The 16,250-nt window shown below is 45.8% G+C and overlaps 1 protein-coding gene across 1 annotated transcript; it reads right to left on the bottom strand.

The window, feature by feature from the left end:
- Window positions 1-591: 591 nt before the first annotated feature.
- Window positions 592-15,721, bottom strand: CNMD (chondromodulin). Its single transcript, XM_057409704.1, has 7 exons — window positions 15,581-15,721; window positions 15,084-15,218; window positions 12,624-12,764; window positions 9,487-9,600; window positions 6,691-6,844; window positions 5,164-5,366; window positions 592-2,478 (listed from the first exon to the last, which is right to left on the bottom strand). Exons 1-7 carry the CDS (start codon window positions 15,650-15,652, stop codon window positions 2,263-2,265), a joined length of 1,035 nt encoding a protein of 344 aa, XP_057265687.1. The 5' UTR covers window positions 15,653-15,721; the 3' UTR covers window positions 592-2,262.
- Between the last annotated feature and the right edge of the window lie 529 nt (window positions 15,722-16,250).

Raw genomic sequence — 16,250 nt, 5'->3', positions numbered from 1 at the left:
TTGGGCAATATTGTAATTCCGGCAATTTTGCTAGTCACAGAGCATGTAAGTAGTGTATCTGCTGCTCTTACAATCACTGGGGCTTTCTTGGCATGGTGCATGCAGAAGAGTCCTCAAGATATACATGCTGTATGTGACAGCTCAATGCATCCCTGAGTAGATGCTTTTACTACTCACAAGCTTTGTGACTGCCTACAGAAAACAACTGATTCAAGCTTTTGTTTAGGAAGAGTTAATTTTGTCAAGAACCCGTAGGCATGGAAATCACCTACAAGATCCTTCCATCTTCAGAAGGAGATTTTGTTTGCTTTTTCACTGGGGCTGCCGGGGCGGTGGGCAGGGAGAGGCAGGTTGTGGGTTGCCGCAAGATGGCCTAAGATGCAGAGGACAGCAGCAGTCTAGTTCATACAGGCAGTCACATTTCCTTCTCTTTGCCTTCAGTGTTTCACTTGCCAATCCCCTTGTTTTCCTCTCCAGACAGTTCTTGAACACAGAATCATAGAATCAATCAGCTAGGCTGGAAAAAGCTGTTAAGATCATCAAATCCAACCGTTAACACATTCTACATTGAAAAGAGCACAAAGCAGTCGCTGGTTTTTAATGTATTTGTTTAATCTGCAGTAAAAAAAGAGAAAGTAAAACTTTTTCTAAGCGTATGAATGACGTACTTCTAAAACAACATAATGATCAAGGTCATTTTCATTTTAAAAAAGCAGAAACTCAAATTTAACAGGCCTTGAAATCCCACTTTAAGAAGTTTTTAATTTAAACATTTCAAAGCAAGTCTGTTTTTCAGATTAAGGGAAGGTGAAGCTTCTGTTAAAAAAAGGCTACAATAGAACAAAATACTGAATTCTGTTCTCATCTTATTCTCATTTAACACTTTGCTTTTTAGATATGCAGTTTAGCATTCCATATGAGGTTGCCTTTATTTTCTTTAAGCCATGATTATGTCAAATTAATTCCTCTTTTCTGTGTGTCACGCAGTGTTAGTAATATTACTGGGCTTCCAACATCTCAAGAGTAGTTTAGTCACAAAAATGGAAGTGAGCTTCAAGAAAAAATAGACAAGTCTGTTTATAAAGCCCATGTAGATGGCTCCATTAACTCAGTGGTAGGGTTCAAGATGTATAGTATGTATGAGGGCAGTGTAATGCCTCTTACCAGTTTCTTTCAAGGCTAGGTACCTTAAGTCATTCCATCTTTGGGAGTGTTTCAGCTTACTACCTTCCTTAAAGGCTTAATATGTAATAAGATCAATCCCAATAATTGCAGTTTGCCTAAGCAAAAAGGGTGAGGTTGGAAATCCTCTCTTATTTTTATTTCCTCCTTACTGGTAAGTAGTTTTTCTTGTGGGGATTGGAGGTTAGCTTTAGCAAAGCGGAAGGAGCTAGAATGAATGGCTGTTATCCATGTGGAATAAAGAGGGGTTGAAATCTTGTGTCAGAAGTGTCTAGTTCAAGGATTTATAAATACAGTGGCTGTTGTCAATTTCGAGAGGCCTTGAGACTGTTTGGTCTGCAACTGCATATAAATACTTCTGCTGTAGTAGCTGGATAGCAGATACTTGTTAGACACTACGGTGGTATCATGGATACAAGATTCTTGATGCTGGGGTTTCTTTGATGTTAGGATGTGCGAAGGGTTTTGATTCTGCAGCCACACACATTCCCTTCCGTAGCCCCTTTTCCCGCTGTTTGTTTCCGATTAGGCACAATGGGTGCTTTCCCGTGTCCCCCGGAGCAGCTTTGTGGGAAAGGTATGCTGTAATTGGTTTATAACCATTCATAATGACCTGGCAACTCGGTGTGAATAGCAACGGGGAGCAACTTAACTTGTGATTTATTTAAGTAAGCTACATGGATGAAAGGTACTCCCAAGTGTACAAGTTAAGCTAGTTGCCTAATTGGATGTAAATTTTCACTTGTAGCATGGAAAGAAGAGAGGGTTTTGTTAAGAATTTGAATTTATGAGCAAGCTTCTGGACTGCTAAACCAGTTTGTGAGCCAAGTTTAATACTGTCTTTTGGGGGGATGTTTTAGTTTTTGAATTCAGTAAAAGCGAGTATGCCCTTGTCATTTGTAAAGCTAATGGAATATTAAGATTTTTATTTACAGTGTGAATATCTGACCTTGCTTTTGGTGCAGTAACATACACTTTGATTTTTAAAAGCCAGGATTGGTACTGCTGCTTTGGTTGTAGCCTTTTACCAGTTTGTCATGGCATTCCTACTTATTTTGTCAAGGCTCCACCTGCTTTTCCTCACACAACACCCATGATACGAGCAACCCACCAGCTGCAGGGCATGACGATTCGGCAGGCAGTACGGCAGCCTTGGTAGTTGTAAGGCCACGGGTAGTAGCCCAGGAGAGGCTCACAGATTCTCTGGCACTGCGTGTAACTTCGTCTGCATTCTATGCAGCACACGCCGAGGTGATCCAGCATGGGGTCAAAAGCCATGCCTTCACCTTCCAGTTGCTGAAATGTAAAATAGTAAACGTCATTTCAGTGCTCTCATTCTCAGAGCATGTAGAATACACTGATGCTCCTGTAAACTTTACAATGTGTAAAACCTGAAATCTCAGTTCTGTTACAGTTAACAGCGCACCCCCTAACTGCGCTGACCACTGCATCTTGCTTTTTTTTTTCCTCCTTTTTTGTCTTGCTGCAGAAGTGTAGAATTGGGGCAATCACCTGTGTAAGATGGAAAGAACAACAGGGAGCTCTAATTCATTACTTTCTCTTCTACAGTCCTTGCAGAAGATCCAGCAGCAGTAAACTCCTCCAAGTTTTAAATACTAGTGACCGAAGAGGTTTCAAGGGTATCTGGGTCTTTTAAGTAGATGACAGCATCTGAAGTTGTATGCTATGGTTTTAATGTTTTAGTTTTTGTATTTTAATGCTTTTTACAGCACTCTCAGGAAGCTGTTCAGTGTGCTACTACCCTGCAGTCTCCTGAGGATTTCTCCCTTCTCTTTCAGTCTGCCTTTTTTCCACACTTTGCCACATTTAGGCTCATTGCCCAGGGAAGTTGTGAATGCTCCATCCCTGGTGGTGTTCAAGGCCAGGTTGGACAGAGCCGTGGATGGCATGGTTTAGTGGGAGGTGTCCCTGCCCATGGCAGGGGGGTTGGAACTAGATGATCTAAAGTGCCTTTCCAAGCCTAACTATTCTATGATTCTATGATTGTGGACAGTGAGAATTCTGCCTGCTCTGTTTCTGACAGTAAGGAGCTACATAGAGCAAGGTATGCATAAAATATGTATAAAAGTAGGCTCTTGCTACTGCCTTCACCCTTCAAAATTCATTTCCTTCTTTCTGGGAGATACTCTGCTTTTTGAAACTCCATTGTTCTTTCCTCATTGGTGTTACTTCAAGAAAAGCAGCAGCAAAGAGCAAATGCTGAAGTGACACGTGGCCTTTTACCTGACCATTTTCCATTCAGAAGACTAGCAGCATGCTGAAAAGGTGAGGTGCAGAAAGATGCCATCTCTTGTCTAGGCTTGTATAGGACACTAGTGACAGCTCAGTGTTGTTCAGGCTCCCAGTAACCTGTTCCCAGCCCCAAGAGCAGAGAGGGTGTCATTTCATTGGTCAGGATTCATCATCCTTGAATTCAGGTACCTGCAGTGTGAAATTCTATTCCTGAGCTCATTGTCCAGACTCTACTCATAATGGATGAAGAGAAATAGCTCTGGGGAGGATTCATTTCATCCTACAGGGATGACTTACAGTGTAATTAAAGATCCATTTGAATCAGATTAATTGATCTAGAGAGAGAGTTTGGATATAGGCATCTATGCAGTGACTAAAGGTGAATCCCAGCCTGAGGCTGAGTGGAGCCTGGTGCTGTATCTGACTGGACATTCTCAGCTTGGTCCAGGGCCTTATGGCTGAAGAACAGACCTATGGAAGTTGTTCTGCCACTGCCCTCCATAGGTGGGACAGCTTGGACCCCATGGACTTGGTCACATCAGCAGCTGTGAGAAGTTACATTCCAGTGCTGCTGCTGTTTCACTGACCTCGTGAGAGAGTCAATTTAGATCCGCTTTATTTGGAGTGATTAATTTAAGTTTAATTAAGGGATGTCAACTCGGCAGAATGCTGTCACACTATAATGATCTCCTGCTGTTGCATAAATGTCAAGTCAAAGCCGAGACTTACTTCCAAAGCAGGAGGCATTTTATCTTGTGACAGTGTTGTATTAAAATGACTTACTCCTGCTGCACCAAATGGTGGGTGTAAATTGTCTGGCGCTGGTGCAGTAGACTGGAAGGTGCCTACTGTACAAGCAGCTCTCCTGCAGTGTGGAAAAGGTGTTGGGACACAGTGGGGAGGCTTCTGTGCTCCTTCTCTGGGCTGCTTTTTCTCAAAGAGCCAGGATGAGTTTTGCAGTAGTCATCTGCTGTTGCTGTCTGTAAACATGCCCACAGCTGCGAATTGCTTGCTAGAACTGGGGTCATTTACCCTCAGTGAAGAGGCTGAGAAAACAGATTTACCTGGTCTAACCCTAATCTCCTTGCAAATAGACTACTACTGCTTTCCTCTGTAGTAGTCACTTCTGATACTAATTTCTATTTGAGGGCAAAGTATTTTAGATTCACCATCCGTGAAGACATTCCAGGCCAGGCTGGATGTGGTTCTGGGCAACCTGATCTAGTTGAAGGTGTCCCTGCTCATTGCAGGGGGATTGGACTACATGACCTTTGTAGGTCCTTTAGAACCCAAACTATTCCATGATTCTATGTTTCTGCCTACTGGACTCTTTCTCTACATTTTCAGTAAATGATGGGGCTCAGCTATCTGATCAAGACCAGCTTTGGTTTGTTTTCAGAAGGTGTCAGGTCCCTCTAGTGCTGCTTCTGTATGGATCTGGCAACCCTGAAAAGCAGCTTGGCATCAGCTTGCCTTAATCAAGCTTGGCAAGCTTGAGTACTTGCCACTTGAAGCATGCGTGCTTGTTTGAGACTGAAATCTAATGAAAACTAGGATGGAGGAAGGAGAGGAGGACTGAGGGAAGACTGTTTTCAGCTTCTTAGGTGTATTACAAGTCTGTAACAGGCGAAGACTGTGCAGGTTAAAAAAAAAGACAACTCCCCATCCATCAGTATTACCTGTCTACAACTGTCTCAGACTCTTAAAGATTACAGTGCAAATACTTACATTATAGGGGTTGTCTGGATTAAGTGTTTGGTCGGTTTCTTCTCCCGTTGGCCTGGTTTCATTAGGCTGGTGATCAAGCTCTTGAGTCAGCTGCATGGTGGGTGACCTAGTGTTTACTTCTTCACTAGCAGCTTCCAAGTCTTCCATATCAAAATCTGATTCTGACTGGCGTTTGTTTCTCTTCATTTCTCTCCTTTGGTTATCTGCAAAAATAATCACGAGATTATTATAAGATTAATCTTATCTTCAGCGTGTCCTTGGATTTATCTGCACATTATCTCAGGTTTCAAGGATTTCTTTAACTAATAAAAAAAGCAACAGTGGGAGGCAGAGGAAAAAAACAAACTATGTGGTGGCACACTCAGTGAGCATTCCCATGGGAATTGCTTGCCTTCCTGTGATGTATCTGTAGCCGGTATCTATCCAAAGGGGGATGAGATTGCCTTTTTTTTTTCCCCTTTCTTCCTTCCCTTGAGGCAAAGCACACTGGATGAGATTTGTTGTGGTTGCTTTTTTACTCACCCTCTGGTCACTGATGTTGACTCACCAGCAGCTGCCAGCACTCACAAGTTCAATTATAAGCATCTCAATTTTTTTTGAGGTGCTTTTGTGACAGACTAGTGCCTTGCTCCAAAGGGCACCTGGTGAACCTGGTGGAAACAGCTTCCGGACAGCACTGACACTGCTGTCTTGTTGACCAGTGAGATATGCAAGGTTATGAGAAAAGTGGAAAATACAGGCAGTTTGGATCCACAGGTGCTCTAAAATATCATGCTTCCCCACGCACCTCAAGTGTTCTAATGCTAACTGGACCAAGGAAGAGTAAATCTTTTCAAGCCTTCTCCTCTCCTCCCAAGGTCTGGAAGTCACCTGGAGAAGGTGCCTTCTCCATGGTGACTCCTGAGCACCTTTGCTAAGCTCAGCTCTGGGTGATGGGAGCACTTCAGTCCTGGGACTGGCCCCCAGAACCTCATAGACATCATCCACCAGTTGCCTAGCTAAAGCATCTCCTCCTACTCCGTTGAAGTCCTGAAGCAGGCTTGGAAACAGGACAGTCTGCAGTCCCAGATCAGGAACTTGATATTCCCCAACCGTTGGCCAGGTACAGTGTTCCTCCTACTTGGTGTCAGCTGTCTAAACATTTTAGAGGTTAGTTTAAGCTGTTGTCTCATCCCTCCTTGGGGGTTGGACTGGATGATCTCCAGAGGTCCCTTCCAACCCTAACAATTCAGTGATTCTGTAGAAATACACTGAACTCTCTGGTAATGTTTCATCTTCTAGTAAGTCATCCATGTGGGCTATAGAAATTATCTGAGGAATACAAGTATTTAAAACATCTAATAAGTGTGAATAAACTCCAAATGTGCAATCTTAGCCCTCACCCATGAGGGCTTGAGAAAACAGGGTGGGCAAGGGAGGAAGGGATCCTTGTTTCCCGTATGTGCAAGTCTCTGTGGCAAACCCAATTTGGGGAAGGTGTTTAGATACAGGGAGGGATAGCACATTTTTAAAATAAAGAAATGTTACCTTTGGGATATGTTGGTCGCAGCCAGAAAATTGGAAGATCCCCACAAAGCTCTAAAATTTTAGGGCTTAGGAAACTGTTACGCTTGATAGGCTCATCTGCAGCCACCCAGATAAGGGAGTTTTCGTCAAATCTCACAGGCATGATTTCATCTTCCTGCAAATAGAAGGGCATAAATCCTTTGCTGTTCAGTGAACAGTCATGTCCCTGCTTGCTGCTGATTCTTGAGCATCAACCTGTATAATCATCTGCTGCAGCTAATACCAAGCATCCTTTTATCCCAGGAGTGTGAACTGATTGTACTGAGCCAAAGCCTGAGTAAAGGTTGCCACCACTTAAATGAATGGCAAAACTACTGTCAGCTTTGCTGGAGCTAAGATTTCACTCATCTGTCTTGGAAAGGTTTTGCCCTGTGTACAAGGACTGGGTGTCAAAGAGCGTTCACCCCAAAGCACCGGATTTTCAGGTGGTAGAAACTGTGGAGATTTACCACCTTCAGCAAAGCAGCAATGAAATACGCCAGCTAAAAACATGCCCCTCATCTTTTACCGTGCCCCATTCTCATTTGATGTACTCCCAAGATAGATTTATGATAGGGAGGGGGGCAAAAATCTTATTCAGAAATTTTAGAATGCATTATAGCTTGAGAACTGCTCCAGCTTCCAGTTTTAAGTCAACGTTTTCGGTATGATTAAAAGTCTCGTTTGGTAAAAGCAATTCAATTGACCAAAAGCTTCAAGTATGGGTTAAAGGAGCCTGCCTTTTTGAAGTGTACACTGCAGGTTTTTGGTTCATATCTTCAAAGTAATGTAGGAAAATGCCAGTGATTGATTCTTTAAAGTTGTTAGTTCAAAGTATTATTTTACATAAAATGTGTAAGTATTTTATAGCAACAGTGAAATATTAAAAGCAACCCAACTTTTCAGTCATGGAAACTGGTATGATTTCAAAGTTAGAATTCTAAATTGCTTCCCTAAACCTCATCAAAACTTGTTATGTAACTGACTAGATCAATTTATTCTGTCGAGCTGTTGTTCTTTAGTGTGTTTATTGATTTCTTTTGTAGGTCTCAAGTCATTTAAGTTCACTATCCAATCTGTCTAGTGAGAAGTGCTCTTTATTTATGTTCTCCCACTTAAGCTTTTATCAGCATCAGAAATATATGAATCTAATTTTCAGAAATAAAAATATCCTTTGTTTCTGTTTGAGATGATCATGGCTTATGAGCAGCCAGAGTTTTGGGTAGCTATGAAAGCTTATTTTAATCAACTGTTTTTGTAGGCAGTGTTGGTTATGATATGTGTTGGAAGAAAATGGCATATGCATACTTTCTCCTAAATACATGAATACCAGAGAGGGGACTTGCTCTAGAAAAACAAATACTACTTTGCCATTCCCATCATACATCTAACCTGGAAAGTCAAACAACAGGGAAAGGTTAACATCCCAACAAGTAGCACTTAGTTGGCTGCTCGTTTTGGCTTTGGCGCGTGCAGTTTATTGCAGAGGTTGTGTGGCTGATGCGCAGAAAGTAGGGCAAGGAAACAGGTTTACTGTTGCCAGGTAGAAGGTTTGAAATACCTTTGTGACTATTTAAGGATAATGTCTTCAGGGCTGTGACTTCATTCTTACAAAAAGATGACAAACTGAAACACTGACTTCAGGCAGTAGTGCTAATGAAGTCAAGAAGGCCAGCCTTGCTTTAGAATAAGGCAGAGCAGGAAAGATGTGGGCCTCTGCCTGGAGTTTGGGTAAGATCTCTTCCCAATCATGGAAAAACACCAACCTTAGGGGGCTTTGTAACATTGCTGGTGCCTTGGTGCTTGGCTTTAGAGAGACCTTTCCCCCCTGGCGTTTTAAAGTAGATGTTCAGTAGTCACAGCACTATTGCAGTTAGGTGCAGCCTTCATGGTGCCCATCTCCCAGCTAATTGTACCTGCTTTTATTTTCTCAGGAGTGGAGCAAACCCAGGGAAAGGGGTTATGGTTCTCCTGTGCTCTCCTGCCAGTGACTGAGACCCTGCCAGCATCCAGGCTTAGCTGTAATGAAGTGATTAGAGCCACCCTTGTGTGAGCAATGGGCTTGGGGGTCCAAGCTCTGGGAAACTCAGCCTGTGTGCACATAAAGCAATAGGCTTTTTTGACTAATATGTGGTAAGGAGAGGTTTTGGTGGTATCTGGGTGAGAGCTGCAGCTTTTGTGGTCGTTGCAATGCAGGTTTAATGAAATTTAGTTAACACCATGCTCTAAAATGAGATCTGATGACATCTAAGAAAGCAAATTCTTCATTTTTCTAGTATTTCTTCTGAGTTAGCTGATTTTTTGCAATAATATTTTCCACAATTCGCCTTTACTTACTATTCTAGAGGACTGGAGGGATGGAGTCCCTGCTTTTGCTCAAGAGTGCTGGTAGAGATCTTTTGTCTACCACAATCCCTCCTTGTATCAACTGCTGCAGCTGCTTCTTCCATACTCTCACAGCCTTGTGCACAGCCTGATCTCAGGCAGATGCTGTTGTCACTGAGGTCTCCTATGGATCTGGTGGTCTGTGGCTTCCCCCACTCACTAATCTGCAGCCTCTCGCGATGCCTTGGGCACAGTGATGTGTCTGAGGTCAGACTTGCTTTTCGTACCTTTCAGAAACCCCTTGCAAAGTCAGTGAACCCTCAACTATCCCACCCTACCCTCAACAGCCCTACCACTATCGACATTGGCTTTCAAATGTCATCATTGTATGTATTTACATGACACTTTAAGACCCTCTCTATACAAAGATTTGTTTTTAAATAAACCCTTTACCAGCTCAGATGAGAGGCTTGCTTTAGTCATAGCATCAACTTCGGGGACGTGTGCTTTTGGCTGAGCTTTGATGTAGCACTTTTCTCCTTCAGCAAAGCGGATCCCAGTTATGCCCTGTGAAAGCAGAAGGCAGGGGGGTTATGCACAGCCCTCCAGCTCCCCACCACCCCCAAAGAAGCATTCAAGCACTGCTAAAATTCCCACTGAGTTTTGGTCTGAAGGTTAAATCTGACTTAAGCCCAGATGCAGTAGAAAGCTCATCCCTTGCTAATTCAGCTTTGTGACTTTAGCCAAATGGGGCTAGAAGTTTTCACTTGATTTCTGGAAGATGGGGGTGTTTTACGTAAGTGCTTCCATGACCACTGTAGGCTACTTGGAGTAGTTCTGTTAAAGCATTAGTTGACATGCTTTGCACTGTAACTTTAACACCTACTGTAGGCAGCCTCAGATTGTGTTAGCTGGTGGTGCTTGGTCCAATTTATACACCGTTAAGTGGCTGTGACAGCAAGGGGAAGCTCGTGATGGGGAATTTGGTGCAGAAATCTGTGTGTGGGACTTCCTTCATCTGGCCTATGAGGGTGAAATGCAGTTGCCTAAGCCTAGATGGAAGTCTAGTTTTAAGCAAGAGAAGGGTATCCCAGCAGCTCCAGGGGGCTGCAAGTCTCCTGCAAGTCCTGGGTTGTACCTCCCAGCCCTGTGCCAGCACCTTGAGCATCAGTTCTCTTGTCTGTAGTTTCTGTGTTTCTGCTGTAGGTTTTTGGGTACCCATAAAAGAGCTCTTTTATGCTATGAAATTGGATGCCTCATTGTCAATGGCAAAACTACTATGTTTTTTTCTGGGGTTGCACAAGCTCCATTCAACCACCTAAATATTATTATCTAGTGCCATTTGAGAAGTGCTTCTTTTCTGTGCAGCCTCTATCTGCCAGAACAGGGTGGCATAGATGTCATCATGACCCTGCATCTCACCTGCCTCCTGCAGGCATCCTGGATGCCATAGGCTTCTAGTGCAGCTTGAGATGGGTGCTACTGAGGCACCTGAGTCTCATCCTGTGTGCCTGCAAGTCCTGTATGGCTGGGCAGACACCCATCAAAACAAAATGACTAATCCTAAAGCAGTGAGAAAGGGAATGTCTGTGCAGGGATGGGAGCAAGAGGGAATGAGACTTCGTGGTACACTGAGTATACTAAGAATATCCTAATATTGCCAAATCCCACTCTTCACTGATGATGCAATGATTCGAGTGGTGCAGGTCAATCCAAAGCTGCTAATGCCAGTAACTTGGCTGTTGGAGGCCCATCTCTCCAATTTCTTTCTCCTTTATGTGCATTCTTGGCTCAAAACCCAACTGGCAGCATCCTTCTGCTCTCTCCCATTGAGCCTGCCTCTGGCCTGCTGTCATTACAAGCAGCGCCATCCCTGGGATGGTGGTGTTGGCTGGTTGGTGTTGGGAGCTGATTTCTGACCTGGTTGTGGCAGGCAGCAGTTTACCAGCAGCAAGCATGGAGACAATACCATAGAATCGCAGAATGGCTTGGGCTGGAAAGGATCTTAAAGCTCATCCAGTTCCAACCCCCCACTAGACCAGGTTGCTCAAAGCCCCATCCAACCTGAGGACGAATTCAGCATAACTGCAGTGGGCTGGTGCTTTTGTGCAGATGTGGATTGGTGAAGGCAAATGAGAAGAGCTGGTTGTGGGCATTATCCAGCTGCTAATAATGTTGCTATGGGGATGTTAATGGGAGTTTCATGAAGGCTGAAATGCAGCTGTTGGGAATGTCGGGGTCCTGGGTCACCTGGCATGGATTTGTTTGTGCTTGCTGAGAAGCCAAGGAGATGAATTTCCTCACCTTTCTAGAGTCAGCAAGGGGAAGGTGGCTGCTCCAGAATCCCTGGGTAAGGCTTCCTAGCAGCAGCATCTTTATTTTAGATGCTGCTTTGACTTACAGAGGACTTCACACTGATCTTAACTGAAGTTGAGTGCTTCACACGTAAGAATACTAATTGCAGGATCTGGGCTCTGTAAATAGGTTTCTGCAGCATCAATAGATGTGCCTTTAGTAGTTCAGAAGTGGTGCAGCTCAGTGAACCACCCTATCGCAACTGTTGAGCTCTGCTGAGATTTGGCATCCGTTAGTCCAGGCTCTGCACTGGGCAGCCACAGCCAAATTGTTGGGGTACCCAAATGTGTTTGCAGTCAGCCCAAGTGTCCCAGCACCATGTGCTTGGTGCATGGATGCATAAGCTATGCTAAATGCCTCCATCCTCTCCCCTGGGGATGAACCCAGGCCAAGCCATGGAGAGCAGCTCCCATCCTTTATCTTGGACAGGAGGAAGCTGCCTAGGTCCAGCACTGCATGGTGGTCTCTCCTTGGTATTTACTTGGCTTATTGTGTTGACCTCATTCTCCTAAAATCATGATGTTTTGGGGAGGGGGAAGTGGGTTTTCCAGTTCAAATAGTATGAAATGCCTAAAGGGGCCTACAAGGAGGCTGGAGAGGGACATTTTACAAGGGCATGTAGTGTGTAGTGACAGGACAGAAGGTAGTGACTTTAAACTGAAAGAGGATAGATTTAGATTAGACATTAGGAAGAAGTTCTTCCCTGTGAGGGTGGTGATGCACAGGAACAAGTTGCCCAGAGAAGCTGTGGCTGCCCCATCCCTGACAGTGCTCAAGGACAGGTTGGATGGGGCTTTGAGCAACCTGCTCTAGTGGAAGGTGTCCCTGTTGGAATTAAGTGCTCATTAAGGTCCCTTTCAACCCAAACCATTCTGTGATTATGTGAAATCCTGAAAGGGCTGTCGAAGCTACCAGAACATTTTGCTAGCAAGACCCCGAAGGCACATGTAGCTCTGTTCAGTGGTTTGAAAATGCAGAGTATTAGGCGGAGCCAACCCTGATAAAGCCTAATCCATGCTGCTTACTGGAGTAGGACCTGGCACAGCCTATCCCCAGAGGCACGTAGATTTCATTTTGGAGGAAACTGCCTGGCTTGCTGTGAAAGCAAGCTGCAAGAGCAAGGATGTTTGTGTGGGTAGCTACGGGCTGGAACCTGAGACTGACAAGGCAGATAAGTCAGGGCAGCGTCCAGTGCTGGAGCATGTTATGTGAAGGATGAGTGTGGTGGTACTTACAATCTGAAAATCATGAACTTCAACAGCTTCTTCGCTCCCACTTCCTGTTTTGAATGTCTCTAAATTGTTTCCAGCATCAATTTCCATTGATCCATCTTGTACTTTTCCATTAATGCTCATAGTGTAGTGAACATTGTACACCTGGAATGAATAACAGAGCAGCAACACATGTCAGTAATTGCTTATTGCCTTCCTCCTACACTAGGTGATGGGTCAGACTGATCGTCTGAGCTCCTAACTTTTATTTCTGTAGGCATTTGATAACCCTCCATCAGCCAGCACCACGCTGCTGCAACACCTCACCCTTGGGGCAGGCTGTCAGTGGAGCAGGTTGCTCAGAGATGGTGCAGTCTCTTCCTTGGAAGTTCTCAAGGCCTGACTGGATAAAGCCCGGAGCAACCAGCTCAGACTCCACAGCAGTCCCTGCTCTGAGCAGCAGGTGGGACTAGAGACCTCCTGAGGTCCCTCCAGGGAGTTTTACTTCAAAAGCAGTGTGGGTTGAGTCCACATCCCAGCTCACTCCAACTTAAAAACCTTCTTCTAGGTCCTATTTTAGGAATTGCTGCTTATGCTGACATGATTCCCAAAGGAGAACAGAAGCATCCCACTCCGAAGGAGTCCAAACCCTATTTATCTCTTAGGGTGTTCTGCTGAGGCACAGGAAAACAGGTTGCTCTTGAATCTGAACATGCTTCCCAGCTTGTAATGTATGTGAACGTTGTTTAAATTGGATGTGAAGTTGTATAGACTCGGATTTTCCTTGTCAGCGTATTTGCTCGGATCCCATTTTCAATGAGGGAAGCTGCAGCGTGGTTTGTATTTGCAGGAGGACCACAATTTGTGGAGAGGGTTTGCAATTCTCGCGTGCAGCCCTGCTGAAAGTGCTGCACAAGCAGTTTGCTCTTGGCCTTAAAACAGCCTCACAGCATTTTAATGAAAAATTTACACTGACAGCCAGAGACAAATTTCTTCTTCTCTTACCTTCGCCCAGGAAAGTCTGAGGCGCTAAAGATTTATGGTTCCGCAGTTAAACAGATTCAACCCCATATTTTCCTCCTCTGTTGGATGTAGTCCATAAAACCAGGCCAATGGCTTCACCTGCCAGGGACTGAGCTAGGGCTGAGACTTTGTTATCCCTGTTAGTTATGGGAGAATGTAAAGATTTAAAGTAAAGATAACTTTTAAATTGCCTCAATGTTGTTATGAATGACCCTAGATGTAATCTTTACTGTTGCTTCCCAAACATTTGCAAGTCCAATGTCACCTTCTGAGTTTGAAGGCAGCTTAGAAAAGTAGCCCTAAGCTTTCCCAGTGTCTTCACGTGGAGATCAACTTTGACAGTTAATGACAAAGAAGCATGTGCCACATTTTGTAAAGCAGAATTTAGATGATGGGAGCAATAAAAAGAAGGAAATTTTGTCTTGTACTTGGCAAATGCAGCTGCTTGGTCAGAGCTGAATCTGCCATCCCTCTCCCTCCCTGTGTATCCATTTCCATCCTTCTCCACTCTCATAAGCCTCAAGAAGCTGATGGCTCTTAGAGAGCATCCTGAAGGTGAGCATCCTGTCATTTTGGTTTCTTTCTGATTGCCTGCATTATCCCGCTATGTAGGGAACCTCTGCTCTGGCTGCCAGGATCCTCACAAAGGTCTTCCTGAGGGAACCAGTACATGGGTGGAGGTGGTACAAAACCGCTTCCAAAATAAATTCAAAGATCCCAATCACACTTACGGAGCAGGTTACATTCACTTGTGCACCGGCGTGTTTGAAATGCGATTTCAACAACCATCTGACATGAACAGAAATCAAAGTTTCTATATTAACATGTTCTAACATGCTGAAGTTTGGGACTTAAACTGATTGGCAGCTTCTCAGTTTTGTTCTTTGTGTATGGGGTTTATCATGTACGCCACAAAATGTAAGTAATAAGATTTACCACGACTTTACAAACTGCTCTACAGCTGCTAACAATAAATGCCTGTGTATGCACGCAGACATGTAAACCACCGAAGCCAAATAAAGGTGCCTGTTAAGGGGTTAAATATAGCATGACATACTTGAGGGGCCAGGTAGGATCTGGACCAAGAATGCAGAGGATGTGAAAAAGGAATTTACACATGTCAATGCTGGTTTTGTCCTCAGAGCTGGAGTGTGCCCAGGACGTGTTGGGGTTTGAGTTCGCTGTGGATTTGGAAGCAGAAATCAGTGTAATGTCTGTGCTCTCAAAGATACGTTTCATGTTCATTAAGAAATGTGCTTCCAGGAGGCTCCATGCAAAGAACCAGTGAAGATAATGTTTATAAGGTCGGGTTGGGTTGTGTTTTTGGAAAGCATGGAAAAAACGTAAAGATCTGCTTAAAGACCTCTTTATCGACCCCGCAGGAAGCGTTCCCAGGCTGTGCCTCTCCCGCACACGCAACCAGCACCCTCGTCCAGGTGCGGGCTGTGCTGCCGGGCTCACCTGCCGCTCGGTGGCTTTCCAGAAGTAGAAGGCGCCGATGGCCCCGGCCAGGAGGAGGAGAGCTCCGGCGATCAGCACCGCAGCCCCTGCCTTCAGCAGCCGCCCCGGCCCGGGGGGCACCGCCGCCGCGTACGCCTGAGGAGAATGCGGGGCTGGGTGCGGGCAGGGACCCATCCTGCACTACCCCCTTCCGCCGCGTCCCGGCCCTGACCGGACCCAACCCATCCTGATCCGACCCGATTACGATCCGTTTGGTCCTGATCCAACCTGACCCGACCCTTTTTTTTCCCAGCCCGACCTGTTCCATCCCATTCTGCGCCGTCCCGACCTGCTCGGTGCCGTTCCGTCCCAACCCATCCAGACCTGTTTTGTCCCGATCGATCCGTCCCGTTCCCACCCGACCCGGCCCTACTCGTTTTGTCCCAGTGCGACCCGACCCGGTTCGTCCCGTCCCCTATCCCGTCCCGTCCCGCGCGGTGCTGCGCGGCAGCACTCACGGGTGGCACGCACTGCTCCACATCTTCAGGCCCCACTCGGGCGATGGGCACCTTCTCGGAGCCCTCTGCCATGGCTGCCGCGGGAGGGAGAGCTGCCCCGGCCCCGCACCCGCTCCCGGCCCCAGCCCCAGCCCCGTCGGGGGGCAGCACCACCCCGGCCCGCCCCGGCCCGACTGGGAGGGCAGCACCGCCCCCTGCCCGGCACAAGGAGCCCCTTGAGCTGCTGGCAGCCGTAGGACCGTGACACCCCGTTCCCCACAAAACACCCTCGTGGCTGTCTCCACCTTTGGAGACGGGGGGATTCGGGGATGCAGCGGACAGGCGTCCCTGCACACCATTGCTGACAGGAGAGGTGCCCCTGCAGACAAACAGCCATCGTAAAAAGCAGCTTTTAAAACAGAACAGCGTTTTGACACTTCTTCATGCTTGCTGCAGGAATCCACAGCCGCGGGAGCTGACACTCCTGTTGGGTGGCTGCTCTGTGAAACACCCCGATGCATAGCACAAGCAAAAAGCGCCCAGCTCCCCACCCTTTACCACCCTGGGAAGCAGGGCAGCCAGCCCAGGCCTGAGACAGGCTCAGTGGGAGCAAGGCTGGGGTGGTGATTTGATCTTTTCATAGAATTACAGAATGGTTTGGGTTGGAAGGGACTATAAAGCCCCCCCCCCC

The sequence above is a fragment of the Pezoporus wallicus genome, unplaced genomic scaffold, assembly GCF_028554395.1.
Source record: "Pezoporus wallicus isolate ANWC-B61680 ecotype Strahan unplaced genomic scaffold, APGP_CSIRO_Pwel_v1 contig_2543, whole genome shotgun sequence".
NCBI classification, from domain to species: domain Eukaryota; kingdom Metazoa; phylum Chordata; class Aves; order Psittaciformes; family Psittacidae; genus Pezoporus; species Pezoporus wallicus.
The sequence above is the reverse complement of the archived record's forward strand: the minus strand, read 5'-3'. Positions and strand labels throughout refer to the sequence as shown.